General features: G+C 37.8%; 1 protein-coding gene across 1 annotated transcript; it reads left to right on the top strand.

The window, feature by feature from the left end:
• On the top strand, positions 1–805 carry LOC125858229 (proteinase inhibitor type-2 P303.51-like). The gene is made up of 3 exons (XM_049537941.1): positions 1–49; positions 137–176; positions 244–805. Exons 1-3 carry the CDS (start codon positions 1–3, stop codon positions 767–769), a joined length of 615 nt encoding a protein of 204 aa, XP_049393898.1. The 3' UTR covers positions 770–805.
• The last annotated feature ends 12167 nt before the right edge of the window (positions 806–12972 follow it).

The following is a 12972-nucleotide window of genomic DNA, read 5'->3' as shown; positions in this document are numbered from 1 at the left end:
ATGGCTGTTCACAAAGAAGTTAGTTTCTTTGCTTGCTTGTTCTTGGTAAGTTACTTTTCTCTTTAAATTCTTTGTTTATACATACACTAGTAGTGTTATATATGTTTTATCCTTCATATATTTATATTTGTTGTAGGATTGATGTTTCTCCTTGTAAGTGCGACAATAGACCACGTACGATCACGACCACGATCATGATCATGACCATGATCACGATCACGACCATGACCATCATGATGATCACGATCCCAAGCCTTGTTCTAGAGAATGCGGTGATTTTAGCTATGGAATATGTCCACGTTCAGAAGGAAGTCCAAGAAACCCCATATGTACCACATGTTGTGCAGGCTACAAGGGTTGCCACTATTACAGTGCTGACGGAAAGTTCATTTGTGAAGGAGAGTCTGACCCAAGAAAGCCAAACAAACATTGTCCCAGGGAATGTGATCATAAAATTGCTTATTCAAAATGTCCCCGTTCAGAAGGACCAACTATAGTTAAACCCACTAGATGCACCAGTTGTTGCACGGGTTACAAGGGTTGCTACTATTACAGTAAAAAGGGCAAGTTTGTGTGTGAAGGAAAGAGTGATGAACCCAAGGGTTGTAGTCAAGAATGTGACCCTAAAGTTGCTTACATGACTTGTCCACATACTGGATCGACATACCATACTGGAGTTTGTGTTAATTGTTGTACCGCAAAAGCGGGATGCAATCTCTATAGTCGTGACGGATCTTTAATTTGTATCGGGCATCCTAAAAATCATTAATATAAATATGAAATAAAACCATGACGATATAATCATTATTGTAATGAAATAGGAAAAACACATTTCTTAAGTGACATTTCATAATAATTGTCTCCTCCTAGCTCACCCTTCAACGCGCCTCATCCTCACCCTACCCCTCTACCTCCGCCTCTTATCATATTTTCTTATACTCCCTCCATCTCATTTTATATGAGTTACTTTAACTTGACACGGATTTAAGAAAGAAAGAAAGACTTTTGGAATTTGTGGTCTAAAATAAGTGATAAATATTTGTGTAACTATAAATCATTCCGAACCATTAAGAGTAAAATGGGCATTTTAAAATCAAATTGTTACTTAATATAGAAATGTGTCATTCTTTTTTGAACTGACTAAAAAGGAATGTAAGTCATATAAATTGGGACTGACGAAGTATTATATATAGATATCTTTGAAATTATGTTTTCTTATATTATATATAAATACTTTTAAAATAATATTTTCTACGTGAATACAAACACAAGTTTTGAAAGTTTACATAGGCCCTTAGACAAGTCTTTGTTCTTACGATCAATGATTCCTAAAGTTAAAACATTGAAGATAGTAAAGGAGTTCGTCTTCAAAACAAACATTTTTTTGGCACATATATCAAAAGTAATCCCTCCTAAAAGTACAAATCAAAATGGATACTTCGATCACACAAATGGACGAACGGTGTCAAATAAACATTTACTCCCTTTCAAAAATAGCAAATATAAAAGACATAATAAGGCTATATAGTTATAGTTTTGATAATTACGCTTCATAACTATAGTTTTGTTTGCTATGGAGACAGTGGTTGTATACTTTTGTTTGTATATATCGCTTGCGAATATACAAATAGGATAAGTATACACAAATTTTGTATTTATACATTTAGAAATTTTTCAGAACTCCGTTTGTATATTTCGTTTGCCAATATACAAACAGGATAATTTATTATGAAATTTTCACAAATCGTATGCAAATAACTAGGGTAAGCATATATAAAACTTTGAATTTATATAATCAGGAACTAAATTATACAAATCCTTGATTTATCAAGCGAATTATACAAATCAGGCGAATAGCAAGATTGGACGACACTATAGCCGCGAATTAGAATTTTCCTAAACAGTAACTATAGCATTTAATATGATTTAAATGTATGTTATTCTGCACAATTTTCCCAATAGTGAGCAATCCCACATCGAATTGTGTCAGACTCAGGTCTTTTTCTTTTAACTTCAATTTTTATTACACGTAAGTTTCTAACTTTTTATTGCTGACATTTATGTTTAGTTTTTTCGTTTTCTTTTGAATTTATTGAATGGAAAAGGTTCAAAAATACCCTCAAACGATACGAAAAGGTCTAAAATTACCCTTCATCTATCTATTGAGTTAAAAATACCCCTCCATCCATCTTTTTGGCTCACTTTTGCCCTTAAAACTAACAACCATTTTTTTATTTTATTTTTTAAAATTATTTATTTTGTGTTATTTCTTATTGGGTAAAATAAAAAATCTCACCCCACCAAAGTTGATGATATGGCAAACAAGATGAACTAAATATTACATATTAGCAACTAAAAAAAGGGTTAAGATCTGGATAATAAGAAGAAATAAAGTGAACTAAAGATCCAACAAAATATCAACTTTCCGATAGCCAAATTTTATAAAAAACTTTTACTTACTAAAGTTATAAAAATTGAATTTTTTTGTTGGTTTTTGAAAATATATATATTGCCGGAATAAATGAGGAAATTTGGACATAGACCCATTAATCTTGTTTCTCTGTTGAATCTTACCCCAAATTCCTCTGTCTCTAGGATTAATTGAACCTAAATACCGATTCTGATTCTGGTGTGGCTACAGGTGAATTTGGTCATAAGCTTATGTGATAACAATGTCTATTTGGTAAAGGAGAATAGATGGGAAGCTTTGTGGATGATGTTGTTTTATAGGTTGATGGGAATGATGGTAGTTTTTAATTCCATACTTTTAATCGTTGGTAATCAATGGAGTATTTTGGTGGTGATATATATTGCAAGCTGCACAATGTTAGTGATAAAATCTTCTCTGATTATCTCCATTTATTCCGACAATGAAGATAATTCGGCATTTATTCCGGCAATATAGTTTTAACAACCATTTAAATATTTTAACTTTCATAACACTAGTAAATATAAATGTGACACAAATAAGTATTAGTTGCCAAAAAAATGTTGAATCTTTCAATTAAGTTTTATCTCTTCTCCATTTCAAGTTCTTAGCCCTTTTTTTATTTTCTAATTTGTAAATTAAATTTAGTTCATCTGATTTTCCATGTCATTTGGTGAGGGTGAGGTTTTTTTTATTCTACCCAATAAAAAAAAACACATAATAAACAATTTTTAAAAAATAAAATAAAGAAAGAGTTGTTAATTTCCAGGGTAAAAGTGAGTCATAAAGGTGAATGAAGGGGTATTTGTAACAACCGGGTTCCGTCATTATAGAAAAGCCAATGGGGAAAAATTTTGGGTCGGAAAACTTTTTCATAGTAAATTGAAATTTCCCAACCTAGTCCAGATTTGAATGAAATCGGAGTCATTAAGGTGTAGGGAAATCTGGTAACAATCAGGTGATTTATTTATGATTTTGATTACATAAGGGGATAGATAACTCGTTGAGAAATCCGTACGACTTTATGGAATTGAATTCGGGCAAGTAGAACTTTCGGAATCAATCTTAGCGTGAAGGCGATTTTCTTAATGTCATTGGTTAGAGGTGTGTTGTGAAATGGGGGTCTTGGAATTAATAAAATAGCTCACTGGTTCCATGCAAGCCGTTGAGGCGTGACTTCTGCCGCCAAGGCGGGGTGGGTGTCGTTGTAGCGGACCCGACGCGACTTAAAGTCGTAAATAAACCCCAAACATCTTTATTCTTCACTTTTCAATTTTTAGAGCTAAAAAACGAACCTCAGGCGACTCTTGACAGTTTTCCACCATTCTTGAGGCTAAAGGTAAGTTTTTCACTCCCCGAATCCATTTTTCTATTCGTAAAACATAATAAAATGGGTAATTATCGATGGGGGAGGGTTTTGATTTAGAAACTATGGTGGAAAAAGCCCTAGTTTGGATACTTGGGATCATGGGTATGATCTAGGGTTCATAGAATTGTTAGTAATCCGGGTAATTAGTGATTGTTTATTGATTCCCGTGTTATTATGATTGTTTGTAGACCAAGAACAAGCGGAACGAATCCGGAAAGGGAATGATCAAGTTTCTTAGGGTTTCAAGCTTGTTTCGGGTAGGTGATCGTTGTGATTCTATGATTGTGTGATGTATGTTTGTTCTTGCTTCATTATGATACATGTATATATATGAATATTGCATTATTGATCACATTTGTAGTAAATGAGATAGATGAATGATGATTGTCATGAAATCATGACTTAAATGTATGATCTTGAGGATATACTTGTGATTGTGATTGTGGTGTGTTGAATGGTTCGGTTGCCACGTTCCGGCATAACTAACTTGGATCGGTTGTCATGTTCCGGCATAATTATGGGATCGGTTGCCACATTCTGGCATAATCATTAGATCGAGTACCACGTTCCAATATGCTAACTGTTTGGGTTTGGATTCCATGAGAGGACCAACGAGTTGATATAATTATGTATCTTGAGAAATGTGAAGTTGTTCGTTGTTCGTAAATGTTGATAATATTGTATATGTTTGATATATGCATGTGATTATATTGTTGTATTGACTAATGTATGTTGCACTTAGTGGGATAGTCGCGTGATCCTACCAGTACACTGTGGTTGTGTACTGATACTGCACTTGCTCTTTCTTTGTTGAGTACAGGACATCTTCAAGCGGCTACTGACTGACCTTGCTTAGAAGATCNTCCAGAGCGTCGTTGGTTAGAGGTGTATTGTGAAATGGGGGTCTTGGAATTATTAAAATAGCTCACTGGTTCCGTGCAAGCCGCCGAGGCGGGATTTCTACCGCCAAGGCGGGGCCGTTATAGCGGAGTGGGTGTCGTTGTGGCGGGGCCGTTATAGCGGAATGGGTGCCGTTGTGGCGTGCCCGACGCGACTTAAAGTCGTAAATAAACTCCAAACGTCTTTATTATGAACTTTTTTATTTTTAGAGTTAAGGAACGAACCCCAGGCGACTCTTGACAATTTTCCACCATTCTTAAGGCTAAAGGTAAGTTTTTCACTCTCCGAATCCATTTTTCTATCTGTAGAACGTAGTAGAATGGGTAATTATCGATGGGGGAGGGTTTTGATTTATAAACAATGGTGTAAAAGCCCTAGTTTGGATACTTAGGATCATGGGTATGATCTAGGGTTCATAGAATTATTAGTAATACGGGTAATTAGTGATTGTTTATTGATTCTCATGTTATTATGATTGTTTGTAGACCAAGAACAAGCGAAATGAATTCGGAAAGGGAAGGATCAAGTTTCTTAGGGTTTCAAGCTTGTTTCGAGGTAGCTGATGATTGTGATTCTATGATTGTGTGATGTATGTTTGTTCTTGCTTCATTATGATATATGTATGTATAAGAATGTTGCATTATTGATCACACTTGTTGTAAATGAGATAGATGAATGATGATTGTCATGAAATCATGACTTAAATGTATGATCTTGAGGATATAATTATGATTGTGATTATGATGTGTTGAATGGATTGGTTGCCACGTTTCGGCATAACTAACTTGGATTGGTTGCCACGTTCCGGCATAATCATTGGATCGGATATCACTTTCCAGTATGCCAACTGTTTGGGTTTGGGTTTGGGTTCCATGGGAGGACCAACAATTTGATATAATTATGTATCTTGAGAAATGTGAAGTTGTTCGTTGTTCGTAAATGTTGATAATATTGTATATGTTCAATATATGCATGTGATTATATTGTTGTATTGACTAATGTATGTTGCACTTAGTGGGATAGCCGCGTGATCCTACCAGTACATTACGGTTGTATACTGATACTGCACTTGCTCTTTCTTTGTTGAGTACAAGGCATCTTCAAGCGGCTACTGACATACCTTGCTTAGAAGATCAGTGATCGTTCAAATTCAAGGGTGAACCAATTCTTCCGGGCTTCCATGAGTTCTCTTTCGTATAGGTCCACCATTTTGGACTTAGACTTGTTCTAGTTAGAGTTAGTTCATTAGATTGGGGTTGTATCCCTTCTTGTTTAGACTTGTTGAACTTTAGATGTTTTGGTACATTGACTTTCAGGTTCTAGGTTATTTCTTCCGCATTGTTTAGTTGTTAGATCTTTTGTTTAGATGGGAACTTCAGTCTTTATCTATTTAACTTGCTTTCGTAACTTAAATGCTTTAGTTTTAAGTTTAGTTGTTTGGTCTGGGTTATAGTAGTGATTCTCCCACCGGAGGGTTAGTGTGGGTGTCAATAACGACGGTCTGGGTCGTGACAAAGTTGGTATCGGAGTCTAGGTTCGTTGATCTTGATGTACCTAAACAAGTCTAATAGAGTCTTGTGGAATGGTATGGGGACGCCTTTACTTTTCTTCTAGAGGCTATAGGACTTTAGAAAATCTCTCTGTTTTCTCTTGTCTCCTTTCGTGCTATGACTTGATTCCAATTGGTATCTGGCGATTCAAATTGGTATATAACCTCTTTCACTCTTCTGTCTACAGATGGTTAACACTAGATTTAACGGCGTCAGGCCCGTAGCTCCCGTCAATGCTCCAGCTGAGGAATCTGCAGCGAGAGGTCGCAATCGAGGCAGGGGTAGATGAAGAGCTAGGAGTAGAGGCCGTGGAAGAGTAGCGCCTGCTAGAGATGGGGTACCGATCGAAAATATTCCCCAAAATGAGGCCCCTTATGTGCATCATGAAGAGATAGAAGAGGATATTGAGGTTGAAAATGTTGAGGAGGTTGGACAAGAGGAAGAGGTGCAAGTTGAGACTACCGATGTTCCTCCCATAGACCCAGTGTTAGCTCGACAGATCATGTCATTCTTGAAAGGGTTGGTTGGTCCTGGAGTGTTTCCTTCTGTTCAAGCAACTCAAGCTCTCACTAATCCCGTTGTTGCTAGCACTATGCCCAAGACGGGTGGAACAAGAGGTAATAATGTTTTCTTCCGTCTTTTGTTGGGTTCTGTTATGACTGGTAATGAGCATGAAATGCTGACTAAGTTTTTATAGCTTAAGCCTCATGTGTTTCTTTGTTCTGAGAATGAAGATGCTTATGAGTTTATCTTAGATTGCTAAGAGAGGCTTCATAAGTTGGAAATTGTCCATCATTATAGGGTTGATTTCGTGACTTTTCAGCTTCAAGGTGAGGCCAAGTAGTGGTGGAGAGCTTACATGGAATGCAGGTCTTCAACTTTACCTCCACTTACTTGGACCCAATTTCATGCTTTGTTTCTACAAATATATGTGCCTAGAACTTTAAGAGATCGTAAGAAGGATGAGTTCATGGCTTTGGAGCAAGGTGGTATGTATGTGGTTGCTTATGAGGCCAAGTTCCATGCTTTGTTAAGATATGCTACTCAATTGGTGACTACTGAGGAAGAGAGAATCTGGTTATTTATTAGGGGACCAAATTCTGAGTTGCAAGTATTATATGTTCCTATGACTTTTGCAAGGAGGAGCTTTAATGAGGTAACAGACTTTGTGAAGAAAGTGGATAGGGTGAGGCGAGACGATCAGGCTAAGGCATTGGCTAAAAGGGCCAAGAACTCAGGTAACTTTCAACGTTCCTACTCCAAGGGGTCCAGAAGGCCAACGCTTGCAGCCAAGTCAATTCAGTCTGCTATACCCGCCTCTATAGGTAATTACTCGGGAACTTCACCTTATAATTTGATTCAGGATAGCCAGGGAGTCGCACCTTCGACGGGTAGCAGACCATCGTTTGATCGTACTTGCTACAATTGTAGATAACCTGGGCATATGAGGAGGGATTGTCCCCACCCATGTGTGTTAGATTCTGTGCAGCAGCAGTCTAGAGCAATGGTACCCACGTGAAATGGTAATAATGGTCGAGAACGTCCACAAGGTGGGCGGGGAAGTAATCAACGAGGCCATGGAGGTAGAGAAAATGGTAATGCAGGCAGGGGTAACGTGCAACAAGGCAGAGAAGTAGCTTGTCAAGATAATAGGGCTCAGTGTTATGCCTTTTCGGGCAAAAATGAGGCAGAGGCGTCTAACGCGATGATCACAAGTATTATTCTTGTCTGTGATCGGATGGCTAATGTGTTATTTGATCCGGGTTCTACTTATTCATATGTATCCATGCGATTTGCCTCAAAATTTGCTATGATTTGTGATATACTTGAGGCCCCTATCCATGTTTCTACCCTAGTTGGAGAGTCAGTCATAGTCACCCATGTCTATCGTACTTGTCCTATTTTTTTATGGATTTTTAGACTTGGGCTGATTTGATAATTTTGAATATGACTGATTTTGATATAATCTTAGGCATGACTTGGTTGTCCCCTTATTATGTTGTGCTAAATTGTAATACTAAGTATGTAACTCTAGAAATTCCAGAAAGGGAAAAATTAGAGTGGGATGGGGTGTACAAGCCTAAGCAAGCTAAGATCATATCATCCATTCGGGCTAGGAAATTGATAGGGCAGGGCTGTTTGGCATATTTGGCTCATATTAGGGATGTTGAGATTGAGGCTCCATCCATTGAGTCTATTCTTATGGTGTCAGAGTTTAGAGAAGTGTTTTATAATGACTTGCCTGGTATGCTCCGAATATGGATATAGACTTCTGCATTGATTTAGAACCTGGTACTCGTCCTATTTTTATCCCTCCATACCGCATGGCTCCACCAAAGTTAAGAGAGCTTAAGGGTCAAATCCAAGAGCTTCTTGATAAGGGATTTATTCATCCTAGTGCTTCCCCATGGGGTGCTCCAGTTTTGTTTGTTAAGAAAAAAGATGGTAGTATGAGAATGTGTATAAATTACCGGCAGTTGAATAGGGTCACTATTTGAAATAAGTATCATCTTCGTCGAGTAAATGATCTTTTTGACCAATTGCAAGGTGCATCAGTTTTCTCTAAAATTGATCTAAGGGCTGGCTATCATAAGTTGAAAATTAGGCCTGAGGATGTGCCCAACACGACGTTTAGAACCCACTATGGGCACTATAAGTTCCTAGTTATGTCATTTGGTTTGACCAAAATGCGCATGCAGCTTTCATGAGTTTAATGAATGGAGTGTTCAAACTGTTTCTTAATTCTTTCGGCAGTCTTTATTGATGATATTTTCGTCTATTCGAAAAGTGAGGAAGAGCATGCCGACCATATTCGCATTTTGGGTGTTCTTGGAAAACAAAGGTTGTATGCTAAATTTTCTAAATGTGAATTTTGGTTGAAATCGGTTGCAATTTTGGGGCACGTAGTTTCAAAAAAAAGGGTAATGGTAGATCCTCAAAAGATTGAGGCGGTAAAGGATTGGGTTCGGCCTAGCTCTATGACAGAAGTTAGGAGTTTTGTGGGGCTCGCTAGCTACTATCGTCAATTTGTGAAGAATTTTGCTTCTATTGCCACTCACTTGATAAGTTTTACCAAAAAGGAAATACTATTTGAATAGACTGAAAAATGTGAGGAGAGCTTTCAAAAGCTCAAGACTCTTCTGACCACCACATCTATCTTAGCATTACCGGTGGAAGGTAAAGATTTTATTATTTATTATGATGCTTCATATTATGGTTTGGGTGATGTGTTGATGCAGGATAAGAATGTTATAGCTTATGCCTCGCGTCAATTAAAGGTGCATGAGAGGAATTATCCAACGCATGATTTAGAATTGGCAGCGGTAGTGTTTGCTCTTAAGATCTGGCGACATTATATCTATGGTGTTAAGTGTGAAGTGTTTACTACTCATCGTAGTTTGCAGCATGTATTCACACAAAATGATTTGAATTTGAAACAACGAAGGTGGATGGAATTACTTAAACATTATGATGTCACCATTCAATACCATCCGGTTAAAGCTAATGTGGTGGCAATCTCTTTGAGTCAAAAAGCGGTAAGTATGGGTAGTTTAACTTGCTTGAGTATATCCAAGCGACCTTTGGCTAAGGAGATTCATACCTTAGAGTCTAAGTTCATGCAGTTGGGCATCTCAAAAAGAGGTGGGGTGTTAGCTAGTATTGAAGTAAGGGGCACATTCATTGAGGAGATCAAGGCTAAACAATTTGAGGATGAGAATTAGAAGGAGCTTAGAAAGAAAACTGTGATGTGTAAGGCACAAGAGACCACTCTTGATATGGATGGTGTGATCATTTTTAAAGGAAGGATTTGTGTTTGTCGAGTTGATGACTTGATTCAAAAATTATTGGCAGAATCTCATGGTTCGCGATATTCTATTCATTCGGGTGTGACGAAGATGTATCGAGATTTGAAACAAATTTATTGGTTACCTGGCATGAAGAAGGATATAGCGGAGTTTGTGGCTAAGTGTCAAAATTGCCAACAAGTGAAGTATGAACATCAAAGGCTTGTAGGTTTGCTTCAAAGAATGTCAATTATGGAATGGAAATGAGAGAGAATAGCCATGGATTTTGTGGTTGGTCTTCCAAAGACTTTGGGGAAGTTTGATTCTATTTGGGTAGTGGTGGATATATTGACTAAGTCAACCCACTTTATTCCGGTAAGAATAGATTATAATGCTGAACAATTGGCTAAGGTGTATGTGAAAGAGATAGTGAGGTTGCATAGGATGCCTTTTTCTATCATCTCAGATCGTGGAACCCAATTTACATCCAAGTTTTGGAGGAAATTACATGATGAATTGGGCACACAACTCACTTTTAGTACAACCGTCCATCTATAGAGAGACGGTCAGTCAGAGAGGACTATTCAAGTGTTAGAAGACATGTTGAGGGCATGTGTGATTGACTTTTGAGGGCATTGGGATAAGTTCCTACCTTTGTATGAATTCTCATATAATAATAGTTATCACTCTAGCATAGATATGGCACCATTTGAGGCACTCTATGGGAGGGGATATAGATCACCCATATGATGGTTCGAGGCTGGGGATGTGAAACCATTGGGGGTTGATTTAGTGAAGGATGTTCAAGATAAGGTGAGAAGTATTCAAGCCAAGCTTTTAGCAGCACAGAGTAGACAAAAGAAGTATGCGGAACATAAGGTAAGAGACATGGCGTTTTAAACCAGTGAGAATGTTCTTCTTAAGGTATCACCCATGAAAGGGGTGATGAGATTTGGCAAGAAAGGTAAGCTAAGTCTGCGATACATCGGTCCCTTTGAGGTTCTTGAATGTGTGGGATCGGTAGCATATAGATTGGCTTTGCCTCCAAATTTATCGGGAGTTCATCCGATATTTCATGTGTCCATGTTGAAGAGGTATCATGGCGATGGGAAATCATTAAATGGGACTCAATTGTGTTAGACAAAGACCTCCAATATGAGGAGGAATCGATTGCAATTCTTGATCGTGATGTGCACAAGTTAAGGACCAAAGAGATTAAGTCCGTGAAGGTTCAATGGAAGCATCGTCCAGTTGAGAAAGCTACTTGGGAGACCGAGAGGGACATGCAAGACAAGTATTCCCAATTGTTCGTCGATTGAGGTACTACTTCATTCCTTTCTTAGCCTATTTTTCCTAAGCTTGTCACTCGAGGATGAGTGATGGGTAAATTGGTATCTATTGTAACGATCGAGTTCCATCATTATAGAAAAGTCAACGGGGAAAATTTTTGGGTCGGAAGACTTTTTCATAGTAACTTGAAATTTCCCAACCTAGTCCAGATTTGGACGAAATTAGAGTCATTAAGGTGTAAGGAAATTTGTTAACAATCGGGTGATTTATTTATGATTTTGATTACATAAGGGGACAAATAACTCGTTAAGAAATCCGTACGACTTTACGGAATTGAATTCGGGCGAGTAGAACTCTCTGAATTGATCTTAGCGTGAAGGGGATTTTCTGAGCGTCGTTAGTTAGAAGTGTGTTGTGAAATGGGGGTCTTGGATTTATTAAAATAGCTCACTGGTTTCGTGCAAGCCGCTGAGGCAGGATTTTTGCCGCCAAGGCGGAGCCGCTGTAGCGGGGTGGGTGCCGTTGTGGCGGGCCCGACGCGACTTAAAGTCGTAAATAAACCCCAAAACGTCTTTATTCTGGACTTTTCAATTTTTAGAACTAAGGAACAAATCCGAGACGACTCTTGACAGTTTTCCACCATTCTTGAGGCTACAGGTAAGTTTTTTACTCTCCGAATCTGTTTTTCGTTATGTAGAACGTAGTAGAATGAATGGGCAATTATCGATGGAGGAGGGTTTTGATTTATAAACTATGGTGGAAAAAACCCTAGTTTGGATACTTAAGATCATGTGTATGATCTAGGGTTCGTAGAATTATTAGTAATCCGGGTAATTGGTGATTGTTTATTGATTCCTATTTTATTATGATTGTTTCCAGACCAAGAACAAGTGGAACGAATCCGCAAAGGGAAGGATCAAGTTTCTTAGGGTTTTAAGCTTGTTTTGAGGTAGGTGATGGTTGTGATCCTACCAGTACATTATGGTTGTGTACTGATATTGCACTTGCTCTTTCTTTGTTGAGTACGGGACATCTTGAAACGGCTACTGACAGACCTTGCTTAGAAGATCAGTGATCGCTCGAATTCAAGGGTGAGCCAATTCTTCCGGGCTGCCCTGAGTTCTCTTTCGTCTATGTCCACCATTTCGGACTTAGATTTGTTCTAGTTAGTGTTAGTTCATTAGATTGGGGTTGTATCCCTTCTTGTTTAGACTTGTTGAACTTTAGATGTTTTGGTACATTAAGTTTCAGGTTCTAGGTTATTTCTTCCGCATTGTTTAGTTGTTAGATCTTTTGAAAGTTTATGGAAACTTCAGTCTTTAGCTATTTAACTTTCTTCCATAACTTAAACGCTTTAGTTTTTGGTTTAGTTGTTTGGTTTGGGTTGTAGTAGTGGTTCTCCCACCGGAGGGTTAGTGTGGGTGCCAATCACAACGGTCTGGGTCGTGACATATTTTTAGCAAAATAGATGGATGAATGGTGTTTTTAGACCTTTGCCTATAGATGAAGGGTATTTTTGGCCTTTTTCCGTTTACTGAATTACCCGTCTATGTAGCCTTACTGTATAACTTTATCCTTCACAATTACTCAGAAATAGATCGATAATTATTGGGGTATATATATATATATATATATATATATATATATATA

This window comes from Solanum stenotomum, chromosome 3 (genome assembly GCF_019186545.1).
Source record: "Solanum stenotomum isolate F172 chromosome 3, ASM1918654v1, whole genome shotgun sequence".
Taxonomy (NCBI): domain Eukaryota; kingdom Viridiplantae; phylum Streptophyta; class Magnoliopsida; order Solanales; family Solanaceae; genus Solanum; species Solanum stenotomum.
This window is presented reverse-complemented; position numbering and strand designations above follow the sequence as displayed.

What these genes read in the sequence shown, in the direction of transcription:
- LOC125858229 (XM_049537941.1), top strand. Translation starts at nt 1, where the DNA reads ATGGCTGTTCACAAAGAAGTTAGTTTCTTTGCTTGCTTGTTCTTGGTA. An exon ending in TGCTTGCTTGTTCTTGGTAA is followed by an intron (nt 50 to 136) that starts GTTACTTTTCTC and finishes TATTTGTTGTAG; the next exon opens with GATTGATGTTTCTCCTTGTA. An exon ending in AGTGCGACAATAGACCACGT is followed by an intron (nt 177 to 243) that starts ACGATCACGACC and finishes TCATGATGATCA; the next exon opens with CGATCCCAAGCCTTGTTCTA.